The following is a 17,551-nucleotide window of genomic DNA, read 5'->3' as shown; positions in this document are numbered from 1 at the left end:
CTTCTTTGCAATAGTCAAGTCAGTGTGCAGAAAAGATTGTAACTAAACAGAAGAGCATAATTTTGTACCTGACTTAAAAATGATGTCTAACAACATCCTGATGCTTTGTACCTTTTTATCTTTATGTTTCTAATGGTAGATCTGTGTCTATGCATATTGTGGACAGAAGGAACATTGGTTAAAATTCTGGAAGAAATCTTGTATTGGAATAAGTTTCTAAGACTGTTGCAAACTGAACAGACTTCTTAATGCATTCATTTAGATATAATAAAGATGTTTCATTCTATTTCTTTTTTAGACATAAGATTCTTGATATGCTGACTAAGAATCCACCTTTTACGAAGAACATGGAGTCCCCTTTATGTAACGAAGCTTTGGTAGATCAGCTTTGGAAACTGATGAATTCAGGTTGGGTGTTTGGTTGTTTTTTTTTATTTTAAGGTTTTTTTAAATAAGTGTTAAAGACTTGCTTCAGAATATACCAAGAGCTCTCTTAGTTGTGATAGTTAGAAATTCAGTCTCAGAAGTTCAATATCATGTACATACCTCCAGAACTTTTACCAAACCTTGGTTTTCATTCTTTTGCCTACTGCTGTAGTGTGTTTTGATGTACTTTTGGCATGAAATGATTCTTTGACTCAGATGTTCAAAGCAAGTGTTTCCTCAGATGGTGGTGTCTCTGCTACCTTTTTCTTCATAGTTTGATTTAGATTAGATAGTTCTCATTGTTCTCTTTTACTGAACTCTGAGAGAATATGAGAGGGTAGCATTTGTACAGATAATTTAAATGAGATTTTTAGAAGTGTATTATAAACCTAAGACTCAAATTTACCTTGTGTGATTAGGAAAGATCCTAATGAGAGAAGGACTTGCATCTTGACCTGTTTTTCATTACTGAAGCAGTTTTATCCAGTCCTGACAAACTGCCCTTTAACATCTGGCACATTACTACATAGATTACATATAAACATTTATATAGCTTTTTTAGGTCATTGAAGGCTGTCTGTTGTCTGTACATCATTATTTTTAGTGTTTAAAAGTTTATAGCTACACTCCAGGGGTTGAAATGAGGAAACTACTAGTAGTTCAGTTTTGCAGGATTTGCCAAGTGTCAGTCACAGAAAATAAACAATTTTGATGTTCCCATCAGAGAGTTTGTTTTTTTTCTTTTTCTTGAGAGAAGAGTGTTTGCAGCGTTACAACCATTACCTCTTTCTGCAAGTAACAAATAGTGTATACATTCTTACTAGGATTCATGGGGCTTTAAGTACTTAAATTTCTACCATCAAGATGACATGATGTTTCAGTTTATTTTCTGTAAGGCATAACTGTAGCATTCCAGGATGCCTTGAAAAAAATGTTTGTTAATGTCAGACAAGTTAGTAGCTAGGTTTAAAGCTGCATGATTCTAGAATTACATGTAGCTTTCATTTAACACAAGCACATGCAATAGAAAACAGACTGATTGATAGATTGATATATGTAATTTTTTTTTTTTCTTCCATGTTAATCTGCATTAAATTGACAATGCTCACAAATTCCAAAGATTGCAGAGAAATTCAGCAACCAATTGTAATTAAGTTTAGCTGTTCCACTGAAAAGGAGAGAGACACTGAATGGGAATTCATCCTATCATTTTAAGATGTACTAGTTTAAGAAGTTGAGTAAATTATTTATTGCTATATTAGACTAGTTTTTAAATGAATATTTGCAAATATGTCATTCTCTGGAGAGTATTTTAACGTTAGAAATGTCCAGATTAATATTCATATTGCTTTCACTTGTAACTGGGCAAGTGTATGTACAGCTAAGCTTACTTAAAACACTACTTAAACCCATGCCACTTAGGATTTACAGAGATAGATCTTGTGATTGTATTTTGTGCTAAGTCTTGCACATCCACATTAACATGGCAGTTGGCACATCTGTGTCTTGTTTACCAGATATACTTCTATTCCTGCTGTGGAACTATATGTTCAATAAACTTGCAATCATTCAAGAGCTGGGCCGCGTTAACACCAGAATCACTGTATTTGCAGCATTGCACCAGATGTTAGATGTCTTTCTGTTGTGATTGGTGCCAAACGTGCTTTGACCATTTGTGTATGAAGATATAAAAACAGGACACAGTTTGCAGTGAAAAATAAAATCAGTGTAGCATTGTTTTGCGCAGTAGGAATACATATCTCCAGTTTGAATACAAAGTAAAGTATTGAGTACCCAGTGAAGTACATGATGTAGCAGTGACATCAGAAAGAGTATTTATGCATTGTTGGTTTGTGTTCTCTATCAGTGTGGTTTCCAGAGGGTACAGGTCTCAGTCATGCTTGAGGCTTCTACTACATTTAATGGAATACATAGGCAAGTGTGACCAAATACATTGATATGGGAAGCCATTTTGTTAACAGAATATTCTATTTAATTGTCCAATAGTAAAACTTAGAGTGAAACTTTTAAAATAAAAGCATATGGGGGTGATTATTTTCCTTTTATTTTTCATTATGTTATTATGGCACTTAGGTTCCTAGTCTTGTGCTACAAAATATTTCCAGTTTACAACCCAAACAACTAAAAGCCTTCCTTTTAAACAGGATGTGGCAGGTGAGTTGAGTCAATCAGAGGCAGGAATAATGAGGGAAGTGTATCTTAAACACAGAAAATGTCATGCTCTGGGAGGTCCAGATCACTTAATCTGTTTTATTTGTGGGGAAGGAGAAGATTGTATCTCTTTATTAACAATAATCTCTTTTGGATTTTAGGAACTTCCCATGACTGGAGATTACGATGTGGTGCTGTAGACCTCTATTTCACACTTTTTGGCCTCAGCAGACCTTCTTGTTTACCTTTACCAGAGCTTGGACTTGTTCTTAATCTGAAAGAAAAGAAGGCTGTACTTAATCCAACGATTATCCCTGAATCAGTTGCAAATAATCAGGAACCTGTGAATAGTACTAACAATCATGGACAGTCAGTAGGATTTCAGAACACCGTAAGCACAAACCATCTGCATACATCCCATTCAGCTGGCTCTGAGTCCTTGCATTGGTTGCTGATTTTATTTTGTGTTGTGTTCAAGCTTCTTATGCTTTACCTAAGCTGCCTTTATACCTTGTTACTCTTTATTCCTTCCACTTGAAAAGCTGGCGTATACTATAACCTTTTTGACTGTTTTGCATAGTTATGCGAGCTTTTTACTTGTTTTTTTTCTAGTCTCATCATTTCTGTTCTTTACTTTTTCTATATTGCTTATGACACATGAAGTGATTCACAGAAATGTTTGATGCTGTGATAAAAACTTTTTTTATTAGACTAAGAATATTGATTCTAGGCAAGTTATGCAATTTTCCAAAACAAAATCTTTTATCAGTAAATTTTTTACATCTTAAAATACACAGATATACCTCTTTTTAAAAAAATTCAAGAGATGTGATAGATGGAATTTTAGCACATCTTCATTGAACACTTGAATCTGTTTAGTACTGTACTCTGAAGGATTTGTAACAACTTCTGAAAAATCACATACATTAAGATTGATATCTTTCTGGCTTTGGAGGCATCAGTCCTAACACATAATCCATTGTGTAGTTAAAAAATTAGATCTTACAAGCTATTCAAGTCATACTTAAGAATAATTGCCACTGCTGCAAAACTAAGTCTTCTTGTTGGACACATGTAATTAGGGGGCAGGGGAACCCAACAAACATGGAAATCATTAATAATTTTCTTAACAGTTTCAAAAACTACATTTGATTGAAACTGATTAGGAGTAGGTCCTGAAAGAGAATGTGAACGTGTGTTTAGCATGTTTAATACTCTTTCTAACCTTTTGGATGAGATGGTTTACTGTTACTTTATCAGTCTCATAGTTAATAAATCATTTTTATTCAGAAGTACACTGAGAGTGTAAATTATCACAGTATCTTGCAGGCTGTTTCCAGTAGGGGGAGAAAATGATGATGGAGTCAAATATCATTAGAGCTATCCTACATATTTACAGAACATGTAATAAGTCCTAATTTGCTGTGCGTAAACATCAGAATTAAATAGCAGGAGACATTTTGTTGGCAGAATTTTAAGCTGCAGTTCAGTGAACATCCAAACTTTATTTGCAGCCAGACTACATTAATCAAAATATTTCCTCTTAACTCTTCTTTTTCCTATACTATCCTCTCCCTTGTGCTAGCACAGTTGTTGCTGCATAGTGAGCTGGATCAGGGGAGGATCTAGTTGAAAAAAACCTTTTTTTATGAAATTTCCTGCTGGATCAGTTTCCTGGTCCAGTTCATCATGCTTGTGGTGGCCCAGGACAGAAATGTGTGAGGAAGAGGGAGAGGCTTCTTCTTTTAGCAGCAGTACCGGCTTACACTAGTGTGAAAATAGACCATTAGTATAAGCCTCATTTCACATTTCATCCCTCGTATCTTCTCCTATGCATTATCTCCATTTTCCTACCCCTTACTTTAATGTTACCATTTTCACTGTAACTCCCCCAAAATTCAGGGAACCAATTTTCCTTGTATAAAAAAAAAAAAATCAGCATAAAACAAAGACTGCCTCTCACATCAGCCGAAGTTTATCCAAACATGTCTCACAGCAGCAGTGTGTTAGGTTAAATAATAGGGATGTAAAGAGGGAAATACATACTTAAGTGAAAAAAGAATTAACAGATGATAGAATAGATCAGATTAACTAGGTTCCTTAAAGCAGACTGTATATTCTGAGAGCATTAGCATGTTAAAATCAATAACAATAGACTAATGAGTTTGCTGAGGATGGTAAAAGTTACCCACTTAATAAAAATGATTTGGAATTGTTCAGCGCAAGAGTTTGTGGTGCTAGAGTTCCCTTTGTAGGATAGAGGAAGAGCAGTTCAGTACAGCCACATGTGCTCTTGAGAGTCTGTGATACAGCTTTAATCTAGTTTTTAGTGGGCTTTTAATTATGTTTGCTTATTTTTCCTTCTATATTTTGTGTATTGAATTTGTTGGAACACCTGTCTGCTGTTTTAATGACTATATGTATAACTTAGTAGACTCTCCTGCTATTTTTATATTCCTTTGACCCAGTTTTGATGATAATCTAAGCAGAAATTTACAAAACATTTTAACTCTTTTTAATAAATACTGTCATGAAATAAAAAACCCCCAAGTTATAAGTGCCTGTTATGATTTGTATTCAACAAAGTAAGCATTAGCTTTTAAAGCTAACTAAAAGAAGATTTAGCTAAATCCCATGTGTAGATTAGAGGCTATCACAGTTTGTCAACTGAGATTTAGACTGAGGAGAGTCAGCGAGGCACAGATTTATAGAAAGGCTATTCAGAGGCAGCAAATGTTGTTGCACACCAACAGTACCATGATTGTGAGAAGGGACAGAAAAGATGCCAGTGCTAGATATGCAGAGGGAGCAGGGATAGAAGTAAAGAGAAACTATGTTTGTAGGAGAGGTTGGCACAAATCCATGCAGGGTTTTAGAAAATACTTTTTACCAGAACTACAGGGAAAACTTTGTTCAAATCACCCACTTTACTCAGAAGTGTTTTCAGCTATCAGGTCTCTCTTAGGCTGAAACATGGCTCTTGCTATCTTCTAATTTTGGTCTTTTAATGCTGCTTCAGGAGGATGATCATCTTATTAAGGAAACAGCATCCAGCATTTCTGGTCATCAGCAGGGGGTGAAGAGGAAGGCTGATATGCCACTCGGGTCTCCATTGGAGCCAGGGCAAATACTAGAGAAGAATGAAGACAGTAAAGTCAAACTCAAAATCAGAGTAAGAAATGGAAATTCAACTTGCACAATATGTAGGGCATTCAAAATAACAGCAGTGGCTTCTGCTGACTTCCCCTAAAGCTGTGTTCAAACAAAGACATGTTGTGTATATGTGTACAGTAGTTGTTACGCTTACTTTGGCAAAATCATTTCCCATCAGATTCTTTATTGGCTGGCAAGAACTAAAGTTGACAGTTAATGCTCATGTTCACACAGCTTCACGGTAAATTAGAAAGAAGAAAAGGCACTGACCCTTTTTTATTTTATTGAATTTTTATTCCTTTGCGGTGGTAGATATCACTTCCTTTCCCTCTCACCCCCAGTTTACCTCAAAAATAAAATATTTTAAGTTCTATTTAGTGATATTCTTATGAGTTATTAGCATCTGCTTATTTTTTTTCCTGATATCTTAGTTCTCAAACTCTCAAGAAGAGGAGGAAATTGATATGGACACAGTTCATGACAGTCAAGCCTTTATTTATCATCATTTGAATATGTTGGAGAGACCATCCACACCAGGTACATTTATTGGCAAAATGATAGTATGAATTTTTCAACTATTTCAGTTGTGGGGTTTGGGTTTTTTTGTCATTTAAAAACCAGTAATTTTGAAGATTAACTTTAAAAGAAATAGCCAGAGTGTTAAGGTAAAAAAAAATCTTTAATCTTAACGATTTATAACTTATGATCAGTAGTTAAAAAACCTACAATCCTCAAAGATGCTTAGAAGAGCTTTTCAAAGGTGAAAACATTACATTTATGAGTAAAATGGTTTCATTTTGAGCACTTTTTTTTCTTTTACACCTTCTCTTAGTATCTTATTCATAAAATATTTGTCAAAATGACTTCTCAAAGAATAGTGTTTCTTAGAAACCTTAAGGCAGGCTGAATTTCATCAATGAACTTCCATCTTCTTTGCCTCTCTGTCGCTAGCAAAAAATTTCAGTGGTGAGTCTCATTTTCTCAAAATATTTTAATGACATTTCATAAGTTTAGTTCCAGTATGTGCCATTGGAGCTAAGCTGAGGTACTGTGCCTATGTAACAAGCATTTTGGGAGATTTTCTGTACACGTCTAAAACAAGGTTTTAAGGTTGCAGTACTGCAATGTATAAAAGTGAAGTATTTAGCCTTAGAAGTAGATTCAGAGTAATTACCCTCTTGCTTGTTTTTCTGTTTTTGTCCAGTGGTTGCCTAATGTAAAACACAAGTAGCAGCAGGATCTGAACATTGGTTCTGTCTTAAGTGCCCTAGGCCCTGAGTTTCACTGACAGGCGACCTCATCTGCTCTCCCCATGACCTGGCAATTCCCGGCCCCACTTAAGAGAAGGACTGGTGGATGTTCCTGCTCTGAGTATCCTGCTGAGGCTGGTGCCCTGGTGCTGGCTGGGGGTGTGGAAGCTGTAGTCTCATACTCCCTTAGGGCCTAGGATTTAACATTTTGACTTCCTTGGCAGATGCTCTAGCCATTAAGGGGTTTTGTTCTTTTTATAAAGGTAACTGTTGTCATTGCTCTGCTAACAAATGAGGTTCATATGGGGACATAAAACACAGGGAGGTCTAGTTTTGGATTCCAGATGGCCTTCGGTTAATGACATGTGCCTGTACAGCCAGCTCCACCAGCATGGATTTGCTGTTAGAGTAGCAAAACTCACAACTTTTTACTTAAAGCATTTCAGCAGAGTGAAGGGAAAGGCTGCCTGCAGGTTGCTGTCATGAATATAGGACCCTAATTCTGTACAACCTTTACTTTAAACCTCTCAGAGCTGCTTTGAATGTTGTCCTTAGTGTTATGGTCAACCATCACATTTTCTGTTACGGCAAAGAATGACACATCCAGGGCACGCGAGTGCAAAGTTGATCCGCTGGGGATTAGTATTTATAATTCTTACATGGTATTTTGCAACTATTTTTTTTACTAGATTTACACACTCTACGGAATATAAAGTCATAAACAAAACTCTGCCAAATACTTCACAAATAGGACTTATGGGACCCTCTGTACGCCAGCTCTGTGCTCCAGGACTGTTGCCTATTAAGTTTGCACTAGAGTTCAGAAAGGGTAAAGTCTGATCAGGAGTGGAGTAATGGCCAGTTGAATGCTGCTTTTGTAGGCCTACAGCAGACAAAAGCTACTTGGAGTTTCACTTGTGTACTGAATGACCTTCTCACCTCTGTCGTTTAGGCACTCAGCACACTGGAATACTTTTTTTTTCCCCGAGATAATAAATAAGACAAATGCTGGGTTTTGCCACAGAATTCATTTTAAATAATAAGCCTTTGAAAAGCATTATTTTGAAACACTTCAGATTAATTTCATTTTCTTTGGTTTGTGCGGTTAGAAACAGTTCCACTTCAGATATTCTTTCCTTCTAAAATTTCACCTGTTTCTTATTCATAGCATTTTTCTTAGAAGCAGAGATGTATGAATTTCAGACTGAGTAAATACAGTTCAGTCTTTAGGAAATGGTATACTTCTGAGAAGAAACAGATGGAGAAAAATAAAAGCATACATAAATAAAATTGTTCCCATATAGGAGTGTTCTGTTTTACAAAGGAATCGCAGATAATATTTCCTGAGGGCCTCTGAGTTTTTGCAGCAATGACAGAGGGTGGGTGCACTTCAGTGAGTGATTATTGTGAAACAGATTGACAACAGGTTCTGAAATGGTCTCAGTATTGATAGTAAATCTCTAAGATCTTATATCTGCCTCGGTTCCGTGACTCTTACTTGGAAGGCAGCAAGCTCATAGTCTATATTCAGTTTTCCTCTCACAGCTGTGGGTTATGTCCCCACATGTCACATGAAGTGTTAGGTCATCAGCCAAACAGAGCCTGTGAATAGCAGCTGCCAGGAGGAAGTTCATGTTGGGTCTGAACCCTGCTGTATCTGTGTATTATTTATTTTTTTATATACACTCCTCACACCACCCTGAATGATAATTTGAATTTGTCCAAGTTTATGTAACCCCCATAAAGCCAGGAAAATATTATTTTCCTTCAGAAGCTTTTTTTTCTGTATGCTCATGGATGTGAAAAGGTTAGAGTTGAGACATGCTGCAAGGGCAGTAAAAGAAGTCTTGTAATACAGTTCTTGCAGGATTACAGGTTTCAGTACTATAATTACAGCACCTTTCCTAGTTCATATAGAAAATGTTTTAAATCCTACTGAAACACCTTGTTTACAATAGCAGAACTGTGGACTCTGGTAGTTATAAGGGATTCTGAGCATTTTTCCAGAAATTATTAAAACAAACAAAACATCGCTAGTGAAATGCCTGAAGAATGCTGTTGTGTTGATATTTCATCTGCCTCAAGGTCTAGAAACATGGTAGCCTCCTTTGAACCTCTAAAGCGGTGCAAAGTCACATTTCTAATGTGAGAACAGATTTTTATTTGCTACCAAATCATCAAGAATAGTAGTAATGCCTGTCTACTCTTAAGATCAGAAGAATTTCAAGATCAGATTTTGAGTAAGCAGTAGATTTAAACTCTCATTTCAGACTGTAAGGTGACTTGTCATGCATTGCTGACTTCAGTGAAATCAGATTAAGATACTCTTTTTTATGTACTTTGATATTTCACTCATCTGAAAGTACAATACTTCAAAATTAACTTTCTCAAAGTTCTGATGTATATGTCAGTAGTTGTTGATTGGCCTGTTCTTTTCTGCTTCCAAAATAAATGCCTGGTTGTAACCTGCGTGATCAGTCAGTGAAGTTAAACATTGTGGCTCAACAGGTCATCACTAATAAACTGTTAATTAGAATTTTCCCACCTGTTTTTGGTAGTTTGATAGTTGATACAAAGCAGTATCCAATTCTCTTTTCTTTATTTCTACAAAAGGAAAAAAAAAAGTAAATGCAGTGATGACTCTTTGTGCATTAGCCATCCTTTTTCTGATCACATTAAGGAACAGTGAGCTTTGAGGGCACATCTGAGCATTTGAACTCAGATCAGAAAAATCCTTTGACCATTCTATTAATCGTTTTGCTGTTTTCCAGGATAATCAAACTGGAAATTTCCACTGCTGACCTTGTAGGTCACTCTGTTTCCCATGTAGCTGAAACTTTGAAGGTCTAGGCCACACTCATATCTGTTGATTGGATTGTGGTCTTGTTTATCACAGTTTCTGTCTGGAGTTTCAGGAAATTATAATTTAGCTGGATTGAATTGTCTCTGGAATGATTTGAAACTCAATATTGCACACACTGCTGTAAAGTGTAGAGGGAAACTACTGTAGTCATTATGTTTAAACAGTACTTTCACAACAGTAGATTGGAGCTTGTGGTGCAAATCACCTCATTTCAAGTGTGGATATAGTTGTTAATAGGAATTCAGTCTGAACTCTATAAAAAGCCAGATCCTCTGCGATTCAGTGGAGTCACCCGAGTTAGTTGTAAGAGCTTCAGTACCTCTTAAGTTCAGCTATTAGTTAGTGTCTTCTTGCCAAAAGGGGTTATGGTTCTTGCCAAAAGGGGTTATGGAAACATCAGCACACAGACAAATATATAAATGACAGCTGACAGTGACAGATTTTTGCTTTATTTTTTAAGGAGGGAAAAGCCATTACAACTGTTCTGTTAGAGTACCCTTTAATAACATAAAATTAAGATAGTATCTATGTTTGATAATACCTGTTACACAAATGTTGACTTTACTAACTGAAATAGAACTGTTTCCAAACTGGTAACTCATTGGCTTTGAGGTTTTGTAGCTCACTTTGCCTCACTGAAATAGTATGTGGTTAATTGTATACTTCACAAGGAAGGTGAAGTATACGCTTTTTCAAGTGCTTTATCCTATAGTGTATGAAAACAGCTTTAATAGAAACATAAGTCCTGCAGATAAAATGACAACGTAAATGAGAATTGCATCAGTGTGTCAACTACTTGATTTAATAAAAACATCATAATATTGTAGTTGAGAGTGTCTCTGAGACAACTGATCACTCTCAAACCCTGAAGGTGGATAAGGCTAGCAACTAAATTTTAAACTGAAGTGCCTGAAATGGTTAGAGGCAAAAAGTATTCTGAATTGACTTGCTGATTTAAATGTTCTTTGGAGTAGGGAATACTCTAGAATTAGAAGGTATAGAATATTAAGGTAAATGTAGTAAAAATAACACCACAGTTAAACTATTATTTTAATGTAAGGACAAAGCAATATAGTTACATGAAAGTCAAATGAGGAAATCAATAAAAGTTATCAGTTAAAAGTTTATTTTAGTTAAATCACTGGTTTGTCTATGCAGTACTTAAGCAGAGGCTATCCTTTGGTGTAGGTATAAGGAATTACCTATTTGGATATAAATCCCACTAAAAAGTATGAAGTCAAATGAATCTGTAAATTCTAGTTAAAATTTTTATGTTGGAGCAAAATTAAATGATTTGTTTAGCACACCCTCAGAAGACTTTCGGGTGGTTTTATTTTCTTTAAATAGACCTTAACTTGTCACTGTCAAACTGTAAATTTTGTCATACAGTCCTTAGAAGAACACTCTACTAGACAGAAAAGTGATAACTTTTTTCCAGAGATATATAATTTGGCACTTCTGCTTCTTAAGACAAATGACAAGACACTTTTGCATTCTGGAAGCTTGGAATTATTTAGGCTTGATAACTTGCTGCATGTGCTTTGTTGATAGCTAAACAGATGCATAAAAACAGCATTAAATTAAAAAATAGTGTGTCTTGGATGTTTCCAGGGTAATAATAAAAAAAAAAAGTAGAAATAAGGAAAAACAAGGTAATTGTCAAAACAGTTTTTAAGATCTTCTCAGCTTTTTTGTTATCTCTTTAGAGAAAATGCTAGCCAGAGCTGCAGTTGAGCTGCTAAGCAAAGAGTGCATAATGGAAGTGCATTATTTTTCTCATTAGCAAGCTTTCTTTGGGTTCTGGGAGAGATATATGAAGTGCTCACATGCTTATGTTGGTGTCCCCTTCTCAGAGGTGTTTGGTGTCAGGTTCTGGAGCACCAGCCTGTCCTCGGCGGGAACACTGGACTCATGGGGCTTACCCTTTGCTGTGATTAGTGTGAAGTTGGTTTCTCCCTTTCTGACATTTGAATAAATCAGGGTGCAAATGGGGTAATATTTAACAAGTGTCAATTTGGAAAAGTCATGCATAAGCCAGCTGTTTTAAATAGATTGTACATGCAAAGAAACAGAGACAGTAAGTCTGTGGTGTCCCACCCTCTTCACACAAAATCAGAAATATAGGAGAGGCCATATGGAAGATCTTACAAAAGCTTGTTGGCATGTTAAAGTCTCAAGTTGCATGTTCCCAAATTCTAAAGGTTCAGTAATAAAAGAGTAAAATAGGTAAAACACTGTGCCCAATAACATTTTTCCATGTTCATGCACCAATGATTCTTAAGAAGAAAATAACTTACCCTAGGTAATTGGTGAACAGGATGTTATAATTATCTGACAGTGGTTTTTATTATGACATAAAATGTTACTTTAAAGCTTATCAAGATCTAAACTGCTTTTTTTCTAAAACTAAACTACAAGATCTGTGTTTTCATATTTTATCCTTTCTCACAATATCTACAGCATTTGTATCAGTTTCTGTGACAAGGTGTGCACAAAGTTTGTGATCTTTCTCCCATGGAATTGTAATCCTGTCTAATTTTAAACACCTACCCAGCTAGCTGGAACACCACAAAGCCAATAATTACATTGGAATCTCCACACCCCAAACAGGAGATCCAAGTGGATAGACAAATGTATGTGCGTTTTCTTCCAAGGAATGCTACTAACCACTTCAGAAGTGAGCTCCTGGGCTCACTGTCCACTTATTGTGTGTTTCTGTGATTTGAGAAATGCAGGTTCCAGTCCTGCTCCCTGTGCCAGGAGGAAGTGGGTTCTCTGCAGGAAGAGGGAGTGCTCTGTGACTCCTTGCAGCAGTCCTGCTACCCCCGTTGATATGAGGGTGATATTAGTGCCTTGTAAAGCAATTCCTGTTTAGCCTTGCTTTCCTAGTTTGGCATGTTCCTGGCATGGGCTTTAAGTATATATTAATTAAAAAGAAATTAAAACAAAGAAAAAGTGTTCTGCATATTTAATGGTGGATTTTACAGGTACAAGTCTGTAAAATTTTTCATAGAGTTTTTACAAGTCTGTCCATTTTACAGACAACTGAGTTTGGTAGTCTACATACATTGTTTCTGAGCCATTGTCCAGGATCAATATATTTGATTCCTGTTTTCAAAGCACTCTTTACCAGTAGGAGGAAATTTTCTGGATAATTGTTGTTTTTTCATTTTAAAAACCAACAGATTATAGCTATCATTGACCTCTCTGAAGAAAGTGTGTATGTACTCTTAGTACTGGCTCAGTATAAGTAGATTTCTGTAATGACATGCTTTTATTTGTTATTGACATTTGTGCCATATTACCGGAGTTGACTGTCTTAAATGCCAGTAGCCCTTGAGTTGCAGTTGGATCCCATTTCTTGCTTTCCTGAAGATCTTCCTGCCTTTCTCAGTTTCTAGGTGCTTATCACCACCCCTTCAGTTCTGTTGTCTTAAGATAGTTTTATTTGCTCCTTAACTTGCTCAGTGGTGTTTAACTGCTTTAAAAAATAGATTTATTTTTTTTAATAACCTGCCTGAAATAAGTAAAGAAGTGATAATGCAGACTGTTAACCTTAGCAGAGCTGATAGTTCAGTAAACAACAGGAATTTGGTATAAGTGGCAGGTAGTGCAGTAGAGTTAAGAGGGTCTGTTTGATTGCATCCTTGGTCCTCACAGGCACTTGGCACTACTGCTGCATCATCCCTGCAGACTTAAGCTCATGATCTTATACCCAGTTATACTGGGTTAAAATTTTTAAAGCTCAGAGGCTTAGCTTTGGTTTCAGGTTTTTACAAATGTAGTGTCTAGACTTACAGCTTTGGTTTCCATATAAAAATAACTCTACAATTTGGAACTAATGGATTTGTGAAGTTTTAAAGGTTTGTCATGTTGGGGTGGGGGGGGTGGGGGTGTTAGTTTTAAGTTGACTTTAGTTTGCCTTGTATGTTTTAATGCATCATGTGCCATGTGCCTCACATGAGAACATGTGAGAATGTGTTCTGTACACATAAAGATGTACAAAATAATCTGTACATCTTTCATGAATGTACACTGATTGGCCTTCTTCAGGCTTTTTGCCACAAGCTTTATTTCTGGGTTCCTAGAAGCTGTGTTTATGTCCCTGCCACAGTTCACGTTTAACTACCATAGCCTGTTTTAATGGTGTCAAATGTGTACTTTGGTTTTCTGAGGTACAGGCTCCAATGAGTCCTTTTCTAATGGCCTGAGTCAGATATGCTTCCGTTTTCCACTATTCTGTCTTCTGTTTAATGGCTGGTTTTGCATCCTTCCATCTGCTAATTCTTACTTGTCTTAAAAGCTTTCGAGGAGTAAGCTCAGGTTACAGGGATGGGTTTACATACAGGTAGGAGTGCCTTAAGAGAAATATAATTAGAAATAGTTAAATTGTAAAGCTGTCTTAGGCCTTTTTGCATCAAATACAGTTTACTTTCATGCTCTCTGCTTTGTTGAGAATGGCTCCAGGTAACAATGTAAAAAAGTTGTAGTAGCTGTGCATTGAAGTCAGCAAATGTGAGTTTGAATTTACGGCAGACAGAAGCTATGCACACAATATACAATTGTGAGTTCTAACAAGAAATCTTTCATTGATAACATGAGCTTACTAGTGCATGGTTCTGATGAAATAAAAAATAATTTTTAAAAAAAACTTGTATATTAGAGATTTTAAGTCTGTAGGAAACTATTCTACTCTAGTCTAGCTGTCTTCATAACATAGCAGAATTCTATACTACATCATATTCACATCTTGCATTTGAGCCAAAAATATTTTTAGAAAGACATCACTTTTGCTGTTACTTTAAGCAATAGAGATTCCACCATGTCTGATAGTAAGTCATTGATTATCCTCACTGTAGAAGTTTTGTATTTGTATTCTGACTTCTAAACAATGCATACATATGTAGATTTTGGGTTTTCCATCCATATTAAAAAAAAAACAAACAAACAAACAAAAACCAACCCACACCAAAAAACAGAACAGCTGTACTGTCTAGAAACTTTCCTACATAAGTACTTGATTGAATCAGTTCTTAATCTTCTGATAAGATGCTAGAAAGATTGCATGGAAGTCTTTCTCAATGCTTGTTTGTCATATTACAGGGAGCTGATTCTTCCAGGAATCATTAACATAGACAAATCATTCTTCGGTTAAAGTTACAAAACCAACCAACCAAACAAAAAGATGTACTGGAAAAAAATACATTTTCAAATATACAGAAAAAGACAGTTACAAAGTATATAATATAATTCATTGTTATTTAAGGGATATTTCAGCAAAAAGTGGGGGGGGCACATTTAAGCAGCTGTGAAGAAAATCCATTTTAAGTAAAATTCAAAGGAATAATTGCCTTCAAAAATCTGGTGGTGCTTTTCTACATTTATCTAGTAGTTAAAACATGTTCTTGCAATGTGAGTGATTTGATTCAATTTCTGCCTAAAGGAAGAAATTCCTACCTTCTGAGTGTTTCCCCTCCTTAACAATGTTATTCTTAGGTTGTTGCCTTTTAATCCCTACTATTGAAAGTATTGCACTTGGTGTGAAATAATGAAGTATTAAATGAGCCAAAGAGAGAATAAGTAAGTTGTTCAGGAATTGAGAGTCTATTGATCAGATTTTCCTTTCTCAGATTCAGATACCAAACTTACTTAAGACATAAGTAGTTCCAGTGTATTTGTGAAATATATGCTAATAAAGATGGTATAGTTGTCTTTGTTGGAATTTGCTTTTTGTTTAGGAACAAAACTTTGTATAATCTTTCAAGTAGACTAAATTGGTGAGATGCAATTCTTGGAAAAAGCAATTTGATTCTTCTGGTCAGTATCAAAAGGTTTGTATGTTCTTGCAGGGATCTTTAGCTCCTGATCAAAAAAGGAGTTCAGATCAAAGCTGCACTTAACGTATGCCAGTCCTACACTTTATACCATAAGCAGTTATATTTTAATTATTTGTGGTATAGTGGCCTTCCTACTCTGTTTAAAAATTAATTTCTGGTAAGTAGCTTAAGTTGCAGTTCCTTAGCTCTTTACAGTTCCTAATTGTCTGGGATATATTTATACTTTTGAAGGAGGAAGGAATACATCCATAAAAATTTCCAGTAGGATGAGAACTTTAATGACATGTTCAGAGCCTTTTCGGAAAAAAAAAAAAAAACAAAAAGTTAATGGTACAAGTATCATAATATCTTCTATGTTTACATGTTTAAATGATAATGCAGGTTTCTATCTAATATTTCAGAATTCCTTATGTTTGAAAACAATGCAAGTTAAACATTTACTAATGCCACTATATCCATTCTTTTAGGTAAAGAACAATCTTCAGGAGAGATGAACATGCACCCTGTCTCAGCAGCTCCACTGTCTGTGTTTAGTAAAGAATCAAACTCATCAAAACATAGTGATCACCATCACCACCACCATCATGAGCACAAGAAAAAGAAGAAGAAACACAAGCATAAGCATAAGCATAAACATAAACACGATAATAAAGAAAAGGAAAAGGATCCCTTTGCTTTCTCTAACAGTCCAGCCAGTGCACGATCGATCCGTTCCCCATCACTTTCAGACTGATATCAGTGGCTTCTCTGGAGTTCAACTTGCAATATTCTCTGAATACTTAGAAGGATGTATATAACTATAGCTTCTACCTTTTTTTATGGAAATAAGAATATGTGAATTGCCTTAGCAATTCAGAAGCTCTGCCACCATCGTCATTTGAAGCCTTCTGTTTACATATGTGGTTGTTGAAATAATCTGGTTCAAAAAATATGTTTTATGATTCTGAGTCATTTTCTATTTCACTGTTCTCCACACCTCCCACTCTTTTTTCCATTTTAAACAAAGAAAACAGTCCTTTATGTAAGGGCCCCTTGTCCACTGGCAACCCCCTGCACATCATGCTGACCATGTGTACTGCCAGAATCAATTATGTTTTAATCCTTTGAAGAATGTTAGGAGACAGAGTATGTTTTAAGCAAAAGCCAATTGCCAGACCTTTGGTGAAGTGCTGTTTCCAGAGTAGTATTGTATAACTAAGTGTAGACCTCCTGAGAAGACGGGGTTTTTCTGTAGTCTTCAGTTGAGCTGTTTCTTGCTTTAACCATTGCAATGTAATGTCAGAATTTTAAGAACGGTATATGGAATATTTGCCTTTTTCAGATACTAAAACTCTTAAAAAAAATCCAAGCTGCTTTTAAGCTGCAGGTATTTATTATGGACATGACCCTCTGAATATAATGACATTCTGCAATTATGTTTTTGGAATTTTAGCAAAATGCTTAATGCATGTTTTGTCCTGTAATCAGGCTTTTAAAAATCCAATAAAGTTTGCGAATTATTTTGACAGAGGCAGAATTTTTTCTTTAGACTTGACATTGAAATAGGCCTTTGAAAGATGGATTTGCTAAAATTAAAATATTTTTGAAAAGCTTAAATATTAAAAGATTGAAAATATATATATATATATATATATATTTCCTTCTGCTGAGGTGAGGGGTGGTTTTTTAGAAGCAATTCTATATGATCAGCTCATGAATCCACAGGAGAAATACTTCAGTAGATTAATCTAGATCTGGGAAATTAAATGATGGATACATTTAAATGTCTTTAGCTGTGTTTTATGCAGTGTACTATTTACACCCAGCAAATGTTTTATTTAAAAACTTGAGGTTTTAGAAATTTTGATAAT

At 35.6% G+C, this 17,551-nt stretch overlaps 1 protein-coding gene across 3 annotated transcripts in view; it reads left to right on the top strand.

Moving 5' to 3' along the window:
- The window catches only part of TAF2 (TATA-box binding protein associated factor 2), a 62,668-nt gene extending 45,390 nt beyond the window's left edge, over positions 1 to 17,278 (top strand). For 2 of the 3 annotated variants that reach the window (XM_026842107.1, XM_026842110.1), the window contains 5 exons: positions 299 to 408; positions 2,760 to 2,989; positions 5,618 to 5,770; positions 6,183 to 6,288; positions 16,169 to 17,278. In XM_026842107.1, coding sequence (XP_026697908.1) covers positions 299 to 408; positions 2,760 to 2,989; positions 5,618 to 5,770; positions 6,183 to 6,288; positions 16,169 to 16,434 — 865 coding nt within the window. In that variant the 3' untranslated portion in view covers positions 16,435 to 17,278. The remainder of the gene's footprint in view (positions 1 to 298; positions 409 to 2,759; positions 2,990 to 5,617; positions 5,771 to 6,182; positions 6,289 to 16,168) is intronic. The other variant, XM_026842108.1, reaches the window with a different exon arrangement.
- The last annotated feature ends 273 nt before the right edge of the window (positions 17,279 to 17,551 follow it).

Source organism: Athene cunicularia (genome assembly GCF_003259725.1).
Source record: "Athene cunicularia isolate RWA chromosome 2 unlocalized genomic scaffold, athCun1 chr2_part1, whole genome shotgun sequence".
NCBI lineage: Eukaryota > Metazoa > Chordata > Aves > Strigiformes > Strigidae > Athene > Athene cunicularia.
Note: the sequence above shows the minus strand (reverse complement) of the source record. Positions and strands in the feature narration are given on the sequence as shown.